Raw genomic sequence first — 19,540 nt, 5'->3', positions numbered from 1 at the left:
ATGAGGGAAACTCTGAGCTTTTTCCGTTTCACAAAGGGAGGTAACTCAAACCAGAGAGAGGGGGGTAACTCTAGCCTGTTTCACAAAGAGAGGTAACTTAACCTCTCGGTCAGTTACCATGGTAACACGCTCTCTGAACCTAACCTGGTCGGGACCAGGTTTTTCTCAGCAAACCTCGAGTTTCTCTCTGTCTCCGCCCTCTTTCAGCCACACACGGTGTTTGATTTCCTCATTCATTCAGTCAGCGGGCGAGTTTTGGCGTAGTATAGTTCCGTCTGTTTTTTCAGAAAATCATTGCAAAAATCAGACATTAGAAGTTATATTAGGTGGCGACTATTTTCACTACCATGGCATGTCCTTTTGATAATGAACCGGTGGATGAAGGTGCAGCATTACTGTGCAGAGAATTAAATATTCGTCGGGAGATGATTATCAAACTATTGATTATAGATGTTCTTGCATTTCCAGGCAATTATCTAGCGGTACAGTTTCACGTCACAGTCCATCATTTACATACACAACCTCATCCGTCCTTACATTTCCAACATTAACAACCAAAGTCATGCTCTCACATCCCAACAGATATCGTGTGTTGCCCTGCATTTTTTTGCAAAAGGGAGTTTTTTTATACAACGTATAAAAATCAGTCAGTAGGCCTACATTAGAAGTTATATTAGGTGGTGAATATTTCCCCTACCATGGCATGTCCTTTTGATAACGATCCCGTGGATGAAGGTGCAGCATTACTGTGCAGCGAATTAAATATTTGTCGGGAGATGATAACAGACGTTCTTGCATTTCCAGCGGTACCGTAGTTGTTGTGCCGTATTCAGCACCCCTGTCGTGAATTGCACCCCCTCGCATTATAGGTGATATTCTGGATCAGAAGGCTGTTGTTTCAACCTATAGGAGTAGTTTATATATATATATATATATATATATATATATATATATATACATATATATATATATATATGATATTATTGTGATGGCAAAGGACTACATTTAAACTTACGCACTGCGCCGAGCAGCAATGTTTTCCCGCACCGTCTCCCTCTCTTTTGCTGCTGCAGCGGTGTAAACCTGCTCAAACTCTCCGTATGAGCGCAATAATATTTACAGTTGCAGTTGTAGCGTAGCCCTCCTCTTCCCTGTTGCCATAGTGACTCGTCGAATCAGGGCTCCATTGATGCTGTCTTTTTTTACTTGTGGTGCACGCGCTTAACTCCAGGTCAAACTACTCTGAGTTGATCAACCTAACGCAAATCAGCTGTTCTGAAAACGAAAACTCAGAGTTTCCTATCTCAGAGTAGATCAACTCAGAGTTCAGGGTTAGACTCAGAGTTTGTTGAACCTGCTTTGTGAAACGGACCCCTGGAGACTCTTTGTAATTGTGTTGTGTCTCTTTGGTGTTGTTTTAAGTCTCCTTGTAGTCATTTTGAGTCTCTTTGTAGTTAATTTGAGTATCTTTGTAGCAATTTAGAATCTCTTTTTTAGACATTTTGAGTCTCTTTGTAGTCATTTAGAATCTCTTTGTAGTCATTTTGAGTCTCTTTGTAGTTTTTTAGTCTATTTGTAGTTGTTTAAAGTCTGTTTGTAGTCATTTTGAGTATGTTTGTAGTCGTTTAGAGCCTCTTTGTAGTAGTTTTGAGTCTCATTGTAGTTGTTTAGATTATCTTTGTAGTCATTTTGAGTCTCTTAGTAGTTATTTAAAGTCTCTTTGAAGTCATTTTGAGTCTCTTTGTAGTCGTTTAGAGTCTCTTTGTAGTAGTTTTGAGTCTCATTGTTGTTTTTAGATTATCTTTGTAGTCCTTCTGAGTATCTTTGTAGTAGTTTAGAGACTTTTTGTAATAGTTTTGAGTCTCATTGCAGTTGTTTAGATTCTCTTTGTAGTCATTTTGATTATCTTTGTAGTCGTCTAGTCTCGTTGAGTCTCTTTGTTCTAATGGCGTCTGTCTTTGGTTGTGATGACTCTCCTTGAGACTTTTTGTAGTTCTCTCCTCTCTTTGTGGTTGTTTTGTGTGTCTGTAGTAGTTTTTCACATTGTAGTGTTTTTGAATCTCTTTGTGGTGTTCTCCTGGCTGACTGATTGACATTCGAACAGGACGTATGAATTACTTCAAATGAGTCACTGATCCAGGGCCCCCTGATACCTGGGGATCCTGTCTAGGTTACAAGGTTTCCAGATTTTAATTTGTCACATACTAAACCTATCTCTCCATTATGCAGCAAAATGCTCGTTTCCCTCCTACAGTACTATGCTTGAAAAATAAAATACAATATATAAAATACAGTAAAACAGTGTATGCCTGTAATCCATCCATGGTGTAGATGTATACTTAACTGTTTCATACCTTAGCTACTAGCAGGGTTATCATTTCCTTCACCGTCTCTTCAATTAGATTGTCAATTTGGGAATGGTACTGTCTCTATAAAAGAAAAAAAACAGAAGCATGTTACTCTTCTCATCCAAAATTGCAGCCCTACCAATATGTATCATATTTTTATCCATTTGAACCGAATTAATCTCTAGCACAGTTATACACTATCTCCTGTTGGAGCACCAATAGTAATTTTCAGCCAAAATAGGAGTCAACGTTGAACAAATTGCAGCAGAAGCAAAATCCACAACAGATCTTAAAAATGGGTATAGCCAGATGAAAATGTCTTGTTGACATATAACAGTAAAAGACTTAATGTTAAGGTCTGAATGGAACCCATTTAGTCTACACATGGGCATTAAAAAAATGGAAATTAAATTAATTAATAAATTATTGCAGAGAGATGGGGTTTGGGGCTGGGTCCGTGGGACTGTTTCTGGGGGATGAGTCTGAGATAAGAACAGGAAACAACAGGAGAATGCAGAAGACAAAAGGTATCTATAATAATTTCTATGTTAATTGTGTAATGTTGTATCTTGTGCAGGATACATTTTCTCAGTCATTTACAGGAGCGGAATCCATTCAGCATTGACTCAAGTCCCTGCTTTAAAGTCCTTCTCCCTGCCTCCATTTATTAATGCACATGGATAAACTAAATAGGTTAATTCAGACCTTAACATTAAGTCCTTTACTGTTATTTGTAAACAAGACATTTTCACCTGGCTATACCCAGTGTTTAGATCTGTTGTGGTATTTATGAAAATTAGCACATATGTAGTTCCACTATGACCTGTTAGCCCATGTGAACAATTAAAGAAAACTTGCATTTTTTGTTTGCCTTGATGTAAGTAATCAACTCAGTATTTTCATTGGTGTCAGCTGGGATCGGCTCCAGCACCCCGCGACCCCGACAGGGACAAGCGGTTGAAGATGAATGAATGAATATTTGCGGGTTATATTTTCCTATGCATGTGAGAAAAATAATGAATAATTGAATGCAGTTGAGTTTGCTTCTGTTTCAATTTGTTCAACCCTTTTTCATAAAATGACTAGACTAAAATGTTTTGTTAAATATGTTTAGTATTTTCAAAGGTCTGGATTTAGAACATAGCACTAACACTGGCACATGACATTCTGGTTTGTTTACAGGAATATTATTAGACAGTAAATAAAAAATCCATTGTTGTAATTAATTTAACAGCAGCATACATTATAAGTACTGAACAGTGTGCAGCTCCTTTAACAAGGGTTTGATTTATATATGATTTTTGCGGGGCAATACTACATTAAAAATACTAATATTAATCTTTATATTGTTTATGAATGAAATGTGTTCACAGGATAATGAATAAATATAAATGTTTTGCTTCACTCCATATCGCACATGAGTATACACATAACCCAATAGGAACAATGTAGAACAGTGGTTTCAGCCTGATTCCATAACGTGTTGAGTTATTCACATTTAATAGTGGCTTGTAGCTTTTTTTTAGTTGACCTTAGTCTTATAAATAATTAAAGCTCTTTTGGCACTTCACAGACTCTGTAGAACCAAACCCTTTAAAAGAAGTGGCAACAGTCTGCAGTAAAATATCAGGTCAAAGTACGCCTTAGTACATACTGGACATACAATACACCTTAGCAAATGTCATTACTATTATACTGAAAAGTTGCATCTGATAAAAAAATTAAGAATTAATCTATAATGTACTACTAGTTTTTCTTGAATGACATTCATTTTCATTATATCATATATTTCTCATTAAAGAATCAATTTCACATTAATTTCATGTATTTGCTTTTTTATAAAATACACTGTTTATTTTTAAGTTCTTTTTTAGCTTGATGTAAATTAATAAAGTGCCTTATAACCATTTTAAAGACCCATTGGTTCACCTATAAAGCAGAGTCAATTAAGAACTTTGAGATGATTACTTCTGCTAAAGAAACGGCTGTCATGGAAACTCAGAAGCAGCGAGGAATCCTTTTGTTTAGCCTTGTAGCACCAACAGAACAGTGAAGAATTAAGCAGTAATTAATTCACTGTCAGCAATTGATATCAGTCTCGAGAGTCTGCGAAATATGAGATCTCTCACTTCTACCCCATGTATATTCAATACTATCTACACATATGCTAATATACTCCAAACAATTCAAGTGGAGGAAGAAAGACAGGGAAAACTGATGACTAATTATACATTTGGGAATGGGAGGGTGAGATTTCAATTGAATTCATAGCCACACTTACCCAGTCTCTAACAAACTTTCACAAGACAGAGAGGAGGGGGAACAACAGATAAAAAAGATAGAGGTGACATGGCACATGTTAAATTATGTAAATATTGCAAAAGAAGTAAGGGACAAAGAAAGAATGAAAACTGTATTCAAGTGAAAGAAAAACTCAAAAACACTTGATCTAAGGCAGTTCACAATAGAAACACAAATCGTTTTTCATTCAATGCCAAAACGTGAAATGATATATCATGATGACAGTAATGTTGAATGATCTGTAAATTATATGAAATTATTCAAACAGGGAAACTGTATGATGTGCATGAGGATTCCGGTTTAAACTTTTAAGTAAGATAGAATGATTTTTCATAAACCAGGGCTTCCACTCTTTTAGAGAAGATGAGTTTCCAGGTCATATTTAGCACCTCTTACCTCCTGCCCCAGGTCCATGGCACACAGCTTGGCTGATTGGGCCTTGGCATCCACCATGACGTTGAACATGGTGCAGATGGACTGTGGCACGCGGAAGTCTGTGGCCCGGCTGCTCTTCTGAAGCTTGGCCTCAAACGCTGCGCGTGTCCTTTAGAGAAGGAAAGGAATGCGAGGATTCTATAAATACTGGGGTCATGAGTACTAGTCCCCCAAACCACCCACTCCCCTAAATAAATTTGATGTTCATTTATACTTTCTCTAACCATACGTATGATCGTTTTTCTCCGTTGTTCTTCAAACGTTTTCCGTCCACACGGACTCGACACAAGAAATATCAGCGTCAACACAAAACTGACTGCATCGTTTAACAAAGTATGCGGTTACTCTGGGGCCTGGTTACAAAAAAAACAGTTTTCAGGCAACGATAACATGTGTGTGGATGGGCGGACAAAATGATACTAAAGTTGTGCTGCTACAGGAAAACATGTCTCCGTGTGGACGGGCCCTGAATCCTATTTTCACACATAAAGCTCTAAATGTGGATTCAAAGTCTGTTTAATTAAAGTAATCAAATGTAAATATATTTAATCTATTAAACACCCACTCTGCATTTAATATTATATGTATTTTATTGTAACTTCCAGGGCTTTTTGTTGTTTTATAAGTACTGTGTATGTCTGTCAAGAGTTGGTTCTGTCAGTCCCTCCTCTCTCCCTTTTGTGTGAGTTTGATTGTTTGTGTTAATCATTGTTGTCTTTGTTTCTTCCCGCAGTTTCCCCGTTCCTGTTTTCCTCGTTCCTGTTTCCTGACCGTCTGTCGTTTCCTCGTTCCTGTTACCCTCGACCGTCTCGTCTTCAGTGTTTCTGTTTCCCCTGTATTTGTTCCCATTTCTATCGTGTTTATTAAATATTTGTTTGTACTTTGACCCTGTGTGTCCGTGTCTGCATTTGGGTCCAGTCTCCCAGTGTTATTCCCCTGCACCGTTCATGACAGAACGGTCCGGCCCTAACGAGTGTTACAATGGGAAATTAGGAGAATGTAAGATTTTCCTATAAGACAGGCATGTGTTAGGTTAATTGATGACTCTAAAAATTGCCCTTAGGTGTGAATGGTTGTCCGTCTCTGTTCGTCTCTATGTGCCCTGTGATAGACTGGCGTCCTGTCCAGGGTGTACCCCGCCTCACGCCCGATGTCAGCTGGGATCGGCTCCAGCCCCCCTGAGACTTCTAACCTTCAGGAGCTTATTGGCCTTGCCATAAAAATAGACAACCGTCTACGTGAGAGGTGCCATGAGAGGCGCCGTGAGAGGCGGTCGTTCCCCTTAGTTACGCCAGGTTCTCTCACTGCTTCCCCTGATACCGCCCTTGTGTACCCGTTAGCAACCAGGTTCCCCTGTACCCATGCAGTTAGGTCGCAGCCATTTGAACCCCGCTCAATGGCAGCGGCGCTTTCGGGGTGGATTGTGCATCTACTGTGGAGCTCACAATCACCAGTTGGCCAACTGTCCAGTTAAACGATCGGACTCACCAGTCGCAGACGGGGTTCTGGTAAGTTGTTCGGTTGTTCCTGATATTCCTCGTAAGCGCGTAAATTTAGACGTTGTGTTGAGCTGTGAAGGTAGAGATTTCTCCCTCCAAGCTCTAATTGACTCAAGGGCTGACACCAACATTATGGACTCGGAGTTTGTAGAAACCAGTCTGATTCCTACTAATCAACTTGAGACTCCGTTAGTGGTTAATAGCCTCAGTGGGGGGGGGGGGGGGGGGGGAACTCACACAGATCTCTGCGGAGACTTTACCATTAACTATGTCCCTTGCTGGTAACCATTCCGAGTCGTTTGCATAGAGTACAAAGATTGATATGACTTAGCATATCTGCCACCTCTGGTTAGTGTTTGGTTAGCTTAAGACACAAAAACATGCTGGTTTAGATCAGGGACAGTTAGATTTAGAGGCTGACACCAATATGAGAAAGAATATATGGAAGAGTTCCAGTTAGGGATCCAAACAATTAATCGATTATTCTTTACTGCCCTGAGTACCATAGGCTACACCGCGGCTAACACAAGTACTATGCAAAGACACCTGCAGCACCACCACCACAGCTCTCTGCTAAAATCAACCCCCTGTAAAGAAAACACTGACATTTTAAATAGTCTTAAAATATTGCCGCAACTCATGGACTCTTTTTAATAGTGTCATGACAGTGATAATGCTGAAAATGTGACACTGAATTCGAAACAGCACATTGTAATTTCTGCATCTTTTATTGATTTATCATGTGTGCTCCTAAAATTTCTGATTGTGTCGTTAAAATTTTGAGCTGGGGGCCACAGTGCTCCTAGTGAAAAAAGGTTAAGTCTGGTGTCCTGTGAAGAGGGCAAAGTATGGAGCCACTTTAGGTTGGTTGATGACGCCAAAGACGCCAAATGCACAATATGTGGAAGTATTTTAAAGTACAACAACTCCACAACTTTGTTGAATTACCACCTAAATATGTTACCGATTCAGCCGTGCCACAAGCAGCAAGTGGTTCTCAGCCTACAATCACCACAGCATTGGGATAAAGGTTATGTGACTCCATGAAAGCAGAGGGAATTATCAAGCGGGTATGTAACATGGTTATACAAAAATAAATGTCGTTGACGGACAGGGATTTTGAGAGGTAATAAAGTACATCGAGCCAGGGTACAATATCCCCTTAGAACAACCATAACCACCCGTGTGGAAGCAAACTACGCGAGGAAGAAGGCCAAGTTGAAAACACAACTTGCAACCGCGAATGTGGTCCTCACAACAGACTGTTGGACTTCCTTGACTACAGAAAGCTACATCACAGTTCCATGCCACTGCATTGAACCGGACTGGCAGGTGATGTCAGCAGTCCTACTCACAGAGAGCATGTGCGTGGGGCATACTGGCTTCACTGGCAAGTATTGTATTCTTCTATTCAGGAATGATTTTTTGTTATGCTGCTGCTATTAATGTTTACAGTGTCGCAGATGAGAGAATGCCCAATTTATTTCCATGTTAAGTAGCCCGTGTAATATTTTGATATTTTCTATTCAGAATATGTTTGATATGCTACCAAAACGTTATCCCCTGCCCTCAAGTGAGTGATTTTTTTCTTTATATCATAAGGAAGATAACATTTTATGTTAACTATAGACCTTTTCAAAGTTGTAAACATAAACATTCTAAATGTGTCCAAGTTTGATTCCTGTTGCAGTGAATGTCAACGACATCAGCTGACAGGAAGTTAACAAGGACCAAGGCTGTTGCCTAGTAATTCCATTTAAAAAGTCTATACATTTAACCTATTCAGAGGGAAATTCAGCTTTTAAGAAGAATTGCCGCTAATTAATGAATTGATCATCGATCAATAAGATGAAACAACTATCGATTAATGAATCACTCGATAATTTGCATCCCTAGTTCCAGTAATGCTTCATCAGCAGATATTCACTTTTTTACATAAACATTTTTTTTTGGGGAAAAAAAACATTTTCATATGGTTATTTAAAAAGTGTGACCAAGAATGAGACATTTTAAAAGGCAAAAAAACTTGTCAGCACTATGTGGCTGACAAGCGTTTTACAGAAATTGAGACATTGTTTCCTAGTACCTTAAACATATCTTTGGCATTTTGTTGCTTATCAGTCATTATAGCCATATAGGTGCTTATCAGCCATTATATCTGCTGGGTTGATTTATCAGTCTACATACACAGAAGAAGCAAATGTAGAAAGAAATGTTAGCTGTCTCTAGAAGAAAGGAAATGAAGAGTGGCCGCCTGAAAAATTAGGAACTAGTGCTTATAGTTTTAGCTGAGCCCGTCTCTCACACTTCAGATTGACGATGACACAAAAAGACGATTTTTGAATCATTGTTATTCTGAAGTGTGAGATATAGATACAGCTCTCTCGCGTCTCAGGGGAATTATGCAGGACCATTCAAAAATATGGCAAATGCATAATGGAAATGGGTGAAGTGTTCCTTTTAGACATTTTAACAAATGATAAATACTATTGTGTCAGCTATAGAGTAACCTAGTGTCTAGTCTTCAGGCATTTCAGAAGCAATTTTCACTCACACAAGGCAACCTTGAGCATCTGTACGAGACACACCAGGCTTTCAACTGTAAACACATCTGCAGTGTGTTCACTAATGTGTTCGCAATCAGCAGTGAGGAGCTTATCACTTAAACAAGTAAAACACAATACACTGATGTTTTGAAACCTAATTGAAACATTGAAACATTTTACTCATAGAAGACAAACAAATGATTAATAACTGTTATTTGCTTGAAATCCGTCCCATATGTATTCGAGCGGTATCTTACCGTTTTACACATGATTCAATCATATCGCTGGACATCAGCTTCAGTCGGGTCTCCAGGTGTTTGCCGAACTCCTCCTCTGGCCAGTGCAGATCTCTGATAAAGGTCTGCAGAGCATCCAGCTTCCAGAAGAGATCCTCTGAAGTCCCTGAGCCGTTACTGCAGGGCAATGTAGCATTTTAGACACAAGAGCTTAGAAAAGAGGAAAACAATGATGTTGGTTGTCAAACAAATGGCTACTTTGAGCTCATGCATGATAAAGATTCATTAATCAGCATTTGTGTTAGATTGTATTGTGCATTTTTAGGTAGTTATCTGATTACAAGGAATTGCATGTTGTAATACATTAACATATTATAGTGTTATCACTTGTAACACAAACAATATTTTTCACTACCACACATTTTGAGAGATGACAAACACTCAAATGATGTTGTGATGGTGTCCTCGTAGGTTCTTTTGAAGCATCACTAAACTCTGGTGCATATACAGTACTGAAAATATTCAAGTTTTCCATCTCGAGGAAGCTTAATATCAAAATATGAGCAGAGGATTTCTTTGTTGTGATTCCAGAGAAGCTGATTATGTTGTGTGAAAATGTAGTTGTTGAAACAAGCTGCGATAGTATTTTATAAAAGAATACATGAATTTAGTTGGTGAGATGCTTTTGAAAAGACAATTATACCATGGACACACTCGTTTTCTGATTGGCTGACCTAATAGACAGGTTTTCGTTGGCAATCCTAATGAATTAGAATAAATGACAGCAACAGTGACGCTTGGCTAAATAGCTTAGACATTTATGACGCATACAATACTAAGATGATAATACAGTGATCATTATTAATATAATTGTTAATTTATACATCATATGCTAATTTTAAACATACATGTTGAAGGCACATTGAATCCTTCAGCTCAATTGTATCTGTGCATGGCTACCTTAGTGGCTACCTTGCCTATAAGCCAGTAAGCGTATCATCAAGGTCATGTAAACATTTTTTTTTCACAAATGTATCTTTGGTAATAATACGTTGCATTCATGTTAATGTATATTTTCAGACATATTTTTGAAAAAAGAACCTTTGGATTATTAAACGATTTAGGGGACCCCCTGCTGCACATCAACCTCAGTTGCACTTTGTGTTTAACTCCAGATAGCAGATGTTGTCACTGTGAGTATATTAGCATGTTGGTGTTAACTTAATTACTCACAGAGCCACTAACATGGCTGTAAACCCTTGGTTGTTTATATTTGTAAAGTATTTTTCTATATAGAACGTATTTATGGTATAAATTAAGTGCATTAACAAGCAGGGAAAACATTATGAAAAATATATTGTATACATGCATTTCAATGAATACCACATCCAATACCACATTCACCTTACACTCTATTTATTGTACATATTTTGCACTGATGCTGGCATTATTTAAGTCTATACAGTTGTTTGATTCTTTTTGCACTGTTTTTGTTGTTGTTGTTTTTGAGTTGTCTCTGTTTTGTGTACAACTACCCTATGTGCTCTTGAATTGCCCCTCAGGGACAAATAAAGTTTCTTGAATTGAATCGATTGAATTAAAATGCATTCAAAGTGCTTCATGACTACTGATAAAAACATATACAATGCCTTGTAATGCACTACATCAACATTCATACAACATTATAGATGTGACTAATGAATTATAAGTTTATAAGTGTATTCTGGATGCTCTGGACTAGTTATAAACTAGAGGTTGACTGATGGGGCTCATTATAACTAGATAGTCATCAATACATGTCAACAATCAGCTGTAGTAAGGACTCATAGTGTGCAATCATAGTCCATGCAGTACCCTAAGTTATCTGTTCAGTAAAGTGAAGTACATATTGATTCATATATACTAATGCATGCTTTATTATAATATTTAATTGTTGGTAGGAAGTCAACTGTAATGTATTCATTTCCATGCATGAAAAATAATCTATGCTGCAGCATTAGATACTTGAAATTAACTAGTTAACTTTATTAATTTTAAGTCACATCTATAATGGTTTATGACTGTTGATGCATCAGGAATGTTTGTTTATATGTCATTAAGCATTTTAAATGCATTATAATAACTACCGTAGTCATGCCCTCATGATTAATTATAGATATGGTCTTCTTAGAAGCAACACTTCTTATCCATGAAGGCAGCGTGCGGAACACATTGTATATCCTCAGTATAAATAGGGAAGATTTTTCACTTTGGTTTGTATTTTTGGTCTCCTTGTTATGCTTTTGCATCTTTCCACTCCAGAAATATATTTATCGTAGTAAGAATATTAGGATTCCATTTCCAAGTCATGGACTTCTCCATCCATCCACACACACCATGCTGTGACGTTGGCATTAACGGGCCTTTGGGCCTGTATGAAACCCACCATTGGCTACAGACTGCCACAGCTATGTAGGTGCTTTAGTATTAGTATATGCACCTCTAAACCTGCCTCCACAGGTCTGTTTTAGACCAGTTTAGGTCTTTCTTGCAATTCCCCTGATCTTGAAAAGCACTAGCATTTCTGCCCATATCTGTTAGAATCTTTTCTTGGAAGTGGATGTGAATTAGTCAGTAACTATTGAACGCTGAAATGCAGCTCTGCATACAGTTTTTTCATACAATGAAAACTTCAGGGCTGGTGTTTTTGAGTGTATATCCACAAGATTCCTGATGAGGGAATAGTGATGGATGTGCTGCGGTGACAGCGTCACACTCTGCAGGAAGCTTACACCTATAATCCCTGTTGTTGGTGTGTTTCACTTCAGTTTTCAAAGTGCTGCAGATGATGTGTCAGGTGTTTGCAGAGATATGCAGAGATATAATTTTAATTTCACTCACAAGATCACACACATATTGAAAACCCTCACTGAAATCAGAGGTTATTACACATTGTCCAAACAAATAATGTTTAACTGCTTAAACAAAAAAAGTGTAATTATTTATTTATGCTGCTAAAATATCTCTCTCTTTCATGTGGTTACTCAACTTTGGAACAGTCCTTCTTAAATATCATAAAGGCTGAACTAGTGCAGATCAAAACATCATCAAATGCTCATTTTATTAATATCTTTACAATGTTTTAACTGTATATTTTCTAGCTCTGGGCCTCTTCAAGCTGGCCGTGAACTGTTTACTAAATCACCTAAAAACGAAACCAGGCTGCTACAGTATAACCATGTATAAATACAGTATATACATATATATATATATATATATAAATATATATATATATATATATATATATATATATATATATATATATATATATATATATATATATATATACACACACACATGTATACTTTATAGGTGTTATATTTAAAGAATAATTTCACTGATTTAGAGTACAAACCTCCCAATCAACATTGATAAAAAAAAAACTTGTATTCTTTGATTGAGCACACAATGGAAAATGCCATACAGTAGTGCTATAATGGACATTGTAAATGGTAAATGGACTTGTACTTATATAGCTTATATAGCTATATATACCTTTCTAGTCTTCTGACTACTCAACCCGCTTTCACACTAATTGTCACATTCCCCCATTCACACAGACAGTCATGCTGATAGCAGTGGACATCTACATACCTTCTAATCTAATCTAACCATTCACACCACATTTACACACCCATGCGCAGCACGGGAGCAATTCCGGGTTCAGTGTCTTGCCCAAGGACACTTCGACATGCAGACCGGGGAAGCTGGGGATCAAACCACCGATCTCTTGAATGGAGGACGACCCACTCTACCACTGAGCCACAGCCGCCCCATAATTTTACAAGTATTGTATTTTCTTAATTAAAACAATAAATGTTTTGGACATCTTAATGTATTAGTTATAATGTTGGGTCATATGTCAGATGCCACGTTCATGCCAAGGACATGTGTGTATGTATCAGGCTTTACAAGGTTGATACACACTCTGAGTCATAATCAGCTGCCTTCCAGTTGGGTGGAGAAAAGCTGGACATATGTGCAAGGTTAACACTTGGCACTGTTAGATTTGGTACTTTGGGCATTTGGAGGTTGACATTTGGCAGAGTGCTTGTTATACTCCTGCAGAGAGAAACAGAATGAACTTTGAATGAAAACTCCTGAAACTGTGCCTTTGATCCATAAATTTGCGTTACACAAATGGCAAATATCCTTTACCGACATGTTGTTTACTTTCTGAGCTTTGCCTCGACGCTGTTAGTATGTAATGCGTTTTGTTGATCTGATAGGTTGATTTGGCCCGTATGTTGGTGGTAGACAGATTGTTTATCCAATCAGCAACCAGTATTTTCGCCCCTTCCCACCCCTTCTCCAAATCAGGGTTCCGAGATGGATATGCAGAACAAATGAGAATCAATCCATCTGGAGGAGTCAGGTTGGTTATTTACCCCACATTGGCATGAATTGTAAATACAGGGCCATATTATTGGCCAAGTGGAAATCTGCCTCTGTCATCCACTTCTGACAATAGTTTTGCCCAACACATTCAACTGGTGACAGTTTCAAGGAGTCAAAATCAGAGCTAAATCTGTGCATAAATGTGCAAAATGAAAAAAGGCTTAGTCTGCCACAACCTATCTCTACTGCACGTGTAGAAGACAGCCTGTTACATCTGCCTTTGTTACTCTCCAACTCTGTGGACAAATTTAAACATTTTTAAAAACTGTCTTCACAACTTTATATTAAATATAAATAGAGTCCCCACTAAAGTACTCACACAGAGGTGTCTGATTGTTCTGCTGCTATTCATTTCAGGGAATGTGCAACCCCATCCTGGCCCAGATTTGGCTTTAAGTGTGAACACACCTGCCGATTTTAAAATTAGGTCTGGTCTTGGTTTTATCCATTTCATTGTACGTAGTTTGATTGCAAAAATGGATATGATTCATATCTTGGCACACTTAACTGATGCTGATGTTATTGTTTTATCTGAAACTTGGTTAAGTAAATCTTTTCAGAACAAGGATATCAACATTGATATCTATTATGTATATAGGACTGACTGACCCAAAAGGGGTGGGGATGTAGCAATTTTTATCAAAAGTAAGCTTCATGTGAATGGGCTTCTCTCTTCATCATTGAGTAAGCAATTTGAATTATTAGCTCTAGATCTTGAGGTCTCTAAAACGCTTCACATTACCATTGTTGGTTACTATAACACCTTCAACTTTTAGTGTTGCTCCACCCTCCTCAATGCAGCTTCTGTCAGGATCAAATTTTAATGAAATCATCATTATTGGAGACCAAAATTGAAACGACCCGTGTCTGATGATTTTAAATTATTATTGTGACTCGGTGAATCTTTTTCAGATTGTTGATCATCCTACGACCCAACATGAAAAATCCTGAAAAATCTTCCTCTAATTGATCTGCATTATTAGGGACAGTCATAACATTTCTGTGAAGGCTGAAATTCTTGGTTGTTTGTTCAATTCTCCAAATGCTACTCATGAAAATCCCCCAACTGCTTTCTCTGATGGTCATAATAGTCAGTTGTTTAATTTCAATCCAGTTACTGTCTCAGAGGTGCACAAAGCTTTTAAACTCTTTGATACTAGGTTCCGGAATCACTCGTGAGTAAACAACTAAAATAGTTCACCAAAGTTCCCTGGGAGCAGCAGGCTAAATCTCCAGTAGCGCCAAGGTCGTTTATTGGCCATAGCAATCACTGGAAAACCATAGCATGTGCCGCCCAGTAAAGGTAAATGCTGATCTCAACAATTCAAATAGCCACTTTTTCGATGAGCATCAAAGCCCTCTACTTGTCTCCTAGACTCTATTCCAACCAGGTTACTTAAAGAAGTGTTACCTTTAGTTAGCACTCCTGTATTAGATATGATTTACATGTCTTTATCAGCAGGTTATGTACCGCAGTCTTCTAAAGTAGCTGTAATTAAACCTCTTCTTAAAAAGCCCAGTCTTGATCCTGAGGTACTAACCAACTATAGACCTATATCTAACCTTCCTTTTCTCTCTAAAATCCTCAAGAAATTAGTCGCCAATCAGCTGTGTGCCTTTTTACATAATAATGAGTTATTTGAGAACTTCCAGTCAGGATTTAGAATGAATCATAGCACCGAGACAGCACTGGTAAAAATTACTAACGACCGTCTTATAGCTTCAGACAAAGGACTTGTCTCTGTGCTTGTTTTACTAGATCTTAGTGCGGCCTTCGACATTATTGACCATCGCATCCTGCTACAGGGACTGGAGCATCTAAGCATCTTGGCATTAAAGGATCCGCATTAAGCTGGTTTAAGTCATATTTATCAGATACATCTCAGTTTGTACATGTCAATGACAAATCCTCCATGCACACTAAAGTTAGTCATGGAGTTCCACAGGGTTCTGTCCTTGGACCGATTCTTTTCACCTTATATATGCTTCCCTTAGGAAATATTAAAAGGAAGCACTCCATAAATTTTCATTATTATGCTGATGATACACAATTATATTTGTTGATCAAACCAGAAGAAACAGATCAGTTAGATAAACTTCAAATGTACATTAAGAAAATAAAAAGCTGGATGACCTGCAATTTTCTGATGTTAAACTCAGATAAAACTGAAGTTATTGTACTTGCCCCCAAAGGCCTCCGAAACTCAATAGCTAAAGACATTGTTACTCTGGATGATGTTGTGTTGTCCTCCAGCACCACAGTAAGGAATCTGGGTGTTATTTTTGATCAGGATATGTCCTTCGGTTCTCACATAAAACTAACAACAAGGACTGCAGATTTTCACCTGCGTAATATTGCGAAAATTAGGAACATTGTGTCTCAGAAAGATGCAGAAAAACTAGTCAATGCATTTGTTACTTCTAGGCTGGACTACTGCAACTCCTTATTATCAGGCTGCTCCAATAAGTCTGTTAAGAGTCTCCAGTTGGTCCAAAATGCTGCAGCTCGTGTACTAACTAAAACAAATAGAAGAGAACATATTTCTCCTGTATTAGCTTTTATGAACTGGCTACCCGTTAAAATCTAGAATATAATTTCTTCTCCTTACCTACAAAGCTCTTATTGGTCAGGCTCCGTCGTATCTTAAAGAGCTCATAGTACCGTATTACCCGACTAGATCGCTGTGCTCTGAGAATGCAGAGCTACTTGTCATTCCTAGAGTCTCCAAAAGTAGAATGGGAGGCAGAGCCTTCAGCTACCAAGCTCCTCTCCTGTAGAACCGGAATACAGACACTGTCCCCATATTTAAGAGTAAACTTAAAACTTTCCTTTTTGATAAAGCTTACAGATAGGACTTATGAGCCCTTAGCAATGTTGTTATTTTTAAGCTGATTTTGTTCTGCTTAATTATGCTTCTATAGGCCTAGTCTGTCGGGGGATAATACTTTTCCAGATACTCTGAGCTTCTCTCCTCTCTGTCTGTATCATTCATGTCTCATCAATGCAGTTTACTAATTCAGCTTCTTCCCCGGAGTTGTTTGTGCTTTGTCGTCTCGTAGGTCTCTGCTGATCGTGGTGGTGCCAGCTGCTATGGTCCTGCATGACGCTTCCTGCTACTATTATAATCTATAACCTTAGCTTTGCTTGTTTCTACTATTCTGCTGTATTAACTGCCATAATATATAAGTCATATTCACATTACTATAGATATTATTATAGTTACTGTAAGTGTGTCTGTCTCTGTCTTTGTGTCTGTCTTTGTCTCTCTCTGTCCATCTGTCCATCTGTTATAAATAAGTCATAGAGTTTGGTCTATACCTAGTCTGTAAATTGTCCTGAGATAACTTTTGTTATGATTTGGCACTATAAATAAAATTGAATTGAATTGAATTGAATGATTACACTGTTATATACTTCTCTGCATCTACACTAAACCAGGCTCTCTGTCAGCTGCAAGTTGCTTTTAGTACTGTGCAATGTACCTTGTGTGAGTTAAAACTTTTTTGAATGCAGACAAAATAAAACTTAGGATGTTTTCAAATGCACAATCAAAGCCACTTAAACTTCCACGGATCAGCACATTTCAGGGCTCTGAGATTGAGTCTTTCTTTCAGTATCTTGGAATAATAATCGATGACTCATTCTAATTTAAGTCTCACATTCAGCTGCTTCCTTTTTACCTACGGACCTACATCCTTCAAAAAAGTATGGACAGTTATTGTCTTCGCTCCCATGACTTATTCCTTCTAACTGTTACTAAAGTCTGCACTGAACTGGAAAAAAATTGTTTAACACCTTGTTTGCTGCTCACTCTGATTGGAACTATTTACAAAGCCACCTGAATCTTAGGGAGCTGCTCTCGTTGGACACATATTAATGTGATTCAGAAATACTTGGAAGCCATCATATCTGGCTGTAGATGTTTTAAATGTTGAATTATGCTTTGATATCTTATAAGACTGTTATTTGTTTCCATTTAATTATTATATGTTTGTGTCATGTCCGAAACTGTGGAGCTTGTGCTGCTGTCTGTCTTGGCCTGGACAGACTTGAAAAATAGATTTTTGATTTTTTCTCATATTTTTTAAATAATGGTTTAATACATAAAAGTATGATATTGTAAGTTCAAGTAAATGAAGGCATCCTTACTTGACAGGTTCCCAGGATTCCCTTTCAAAACCTCTGTGAATGGACTGAGCAATGGAGGACTCCATCAGGTCCACATATCGCACCACCAGGGGGGCGTACAAGTCCTGCAGGTGTTTGTGGAACTTCCCATTGCACAGGTTATCTAAGAGAGGAAGAAATAAGACATGGAAGCAAACCTAAGTCTCATGACAGTCCTGTGATTAGACATAGGTGCAAATTGCGATAAAAAATACAAGAAGTTGATAGTGGTGAATTTTCGTTAACAGGATAATCGTGAACATCGTGAATATCCTCACCACCTTGACCACTGAAATGACTGCAGTTTACTTCAATTTTTTCCATCTAACAGTAACATTCATTTGGCCACAGCCTATAAGTTACTGTTCAAATCAAATAGTATTTATTTTATGTTACAGAAAATTATCTTCTCAATTGATAGTCTATTGAAAGAAGAAGTAGAAAGTGAAAGTGTGTGGTGCATGCAGACAGTGTTGGGCATGTTACTTAAAAAAAAATACTTACAGTTACTAGTTACTTCATCCAAAAAGTGACTGAATTAGTTACTGAGTTAAAAATTAAAAAGTAACTACTTACTATGGAAAGAAAAAAAATTGTGTTACTTTCAAGTATATTTTAAACCTCCACCCCTCTTTAATGAAACCTAAAATACATGTGCATGTTGAATTATTCATAATAAATCTGAATATTATAATGACATGGACACTTAATACAATACATTATTAACAAAAACAATGTACACAAATCTAAACTACTTTAATGTTGCTGTGGGACAAAGTGAGACAAGACTCCAATCAAATTGCAGTTATTATTGTAGATATTATAATTACTATGTTTATATAGTGCATCAATAAAAATAACAATAGATGTTTTGGAACTTTTGATATTTGTTATATTATATTGAGAAGAGTCATACTGGAATTGCATGGAAAACCGAAGTGCTTCTGTATAATGTGCATTTCACGTTAATTTGTTCCTTTAATTTCATGTAAGGAAAAGTAACGGCTGTACTTCCAGTTCAAGAAGGCTACTTTGGGATTACCTGGGCTCGCTATTCCTGTTGTTGCTCGTTGACTCATCCAGATGAAAACAAATCGTTTTCGTATCATCTGTTTCCTTAACCTGACTCTGCCAGATGTATTGATTCCCATGATTCTCATATGCTCTGCATATCCATCTGGGAACTCTCCTTTGGAGATCTTTGGGAGGGTGGGAAAATTCCGGTTGCTGATTGGATAAACCATCTCTCTATCCCCAACATATGGGCCAAATCACCCTATCAGATCAGCAAAGCATATGACGTACTAACAGAGTCGAGGCAAAGCTCAGAAAGTAAACAACATGTCGGTAAAGGATATTTGCCATTAGTGTAATTTGAATTTACAGACAAAAGGCAACATTTCAGGTACCTGGTCCATATTCCAACAGAAGGATCCAAGAGAAAAAAAGCATTAGTCTACTCCACTTTGTTGTTGCACTGAACAGTCTTTTCTCGTTGCGTCACACTTACACTTACCGCCCACTTTATTAGGTCCACCTGTCCAACTGCTCTTTAACACAAATTTCTAAT

The 19,540-nt window shown here is 37.7% G+C and overlaps 1 protein-coding gene across 4 annotated transcripts in view; it reads right to left on the bottom strand.

Moving 5' to 3' along the window:
* LOC310965643 (calcium-dependent secretion activator 1) overlaps positions 1-19,540 on the bottom strand; it is a gene marked incomplete at both ends in the record, with an annotated part of 320,144 nt that overhangs the window by 54,599 nt on the left and 246,005 nt on the right. For 3 of the 4 annotated variants that reach the window (XM_083939353.1, XM_083939354.1, XM_083939355.1), the window contains 4 exons: positions 2,355-2,429; positions 5,046-5,193; positions 9,387-9,542; positions 17,953-18,094. In XM_083939353.1, coding sequence (XP_083795479.1) covers positions 2,355-2,429; positions 5,046-5,193; positions 9,387-9,542; positions 17,953-18,094 — 521 coding nt within the window. Of the gene's footprint in view, positions 1-2,354; positions 2,430-4,629; positions 4,645-5,045; positions 5,194-9,386; positions 9,543-17,952; positions 18,095-19,540 lie in introns of all 4 variants that reach the window. The other variant, XM_083939356.1, reaches the window with a different exon arrangement.

This window comes from Echiichthys vipera (genome assembly GCF_963691815.1).
Source record: "Echiichthys vipera genome assembly, chromosome: X".
Taxonomy (NCBI): Eukaryota; Metazoa; Chordata; class Actinopteri; order Perciformes; family Trachinidae; genus Echiichthys; species Echiichthys vipera.
This window is presented reverse-complemented; position numbering and strand designations above follow the sequence as displayed.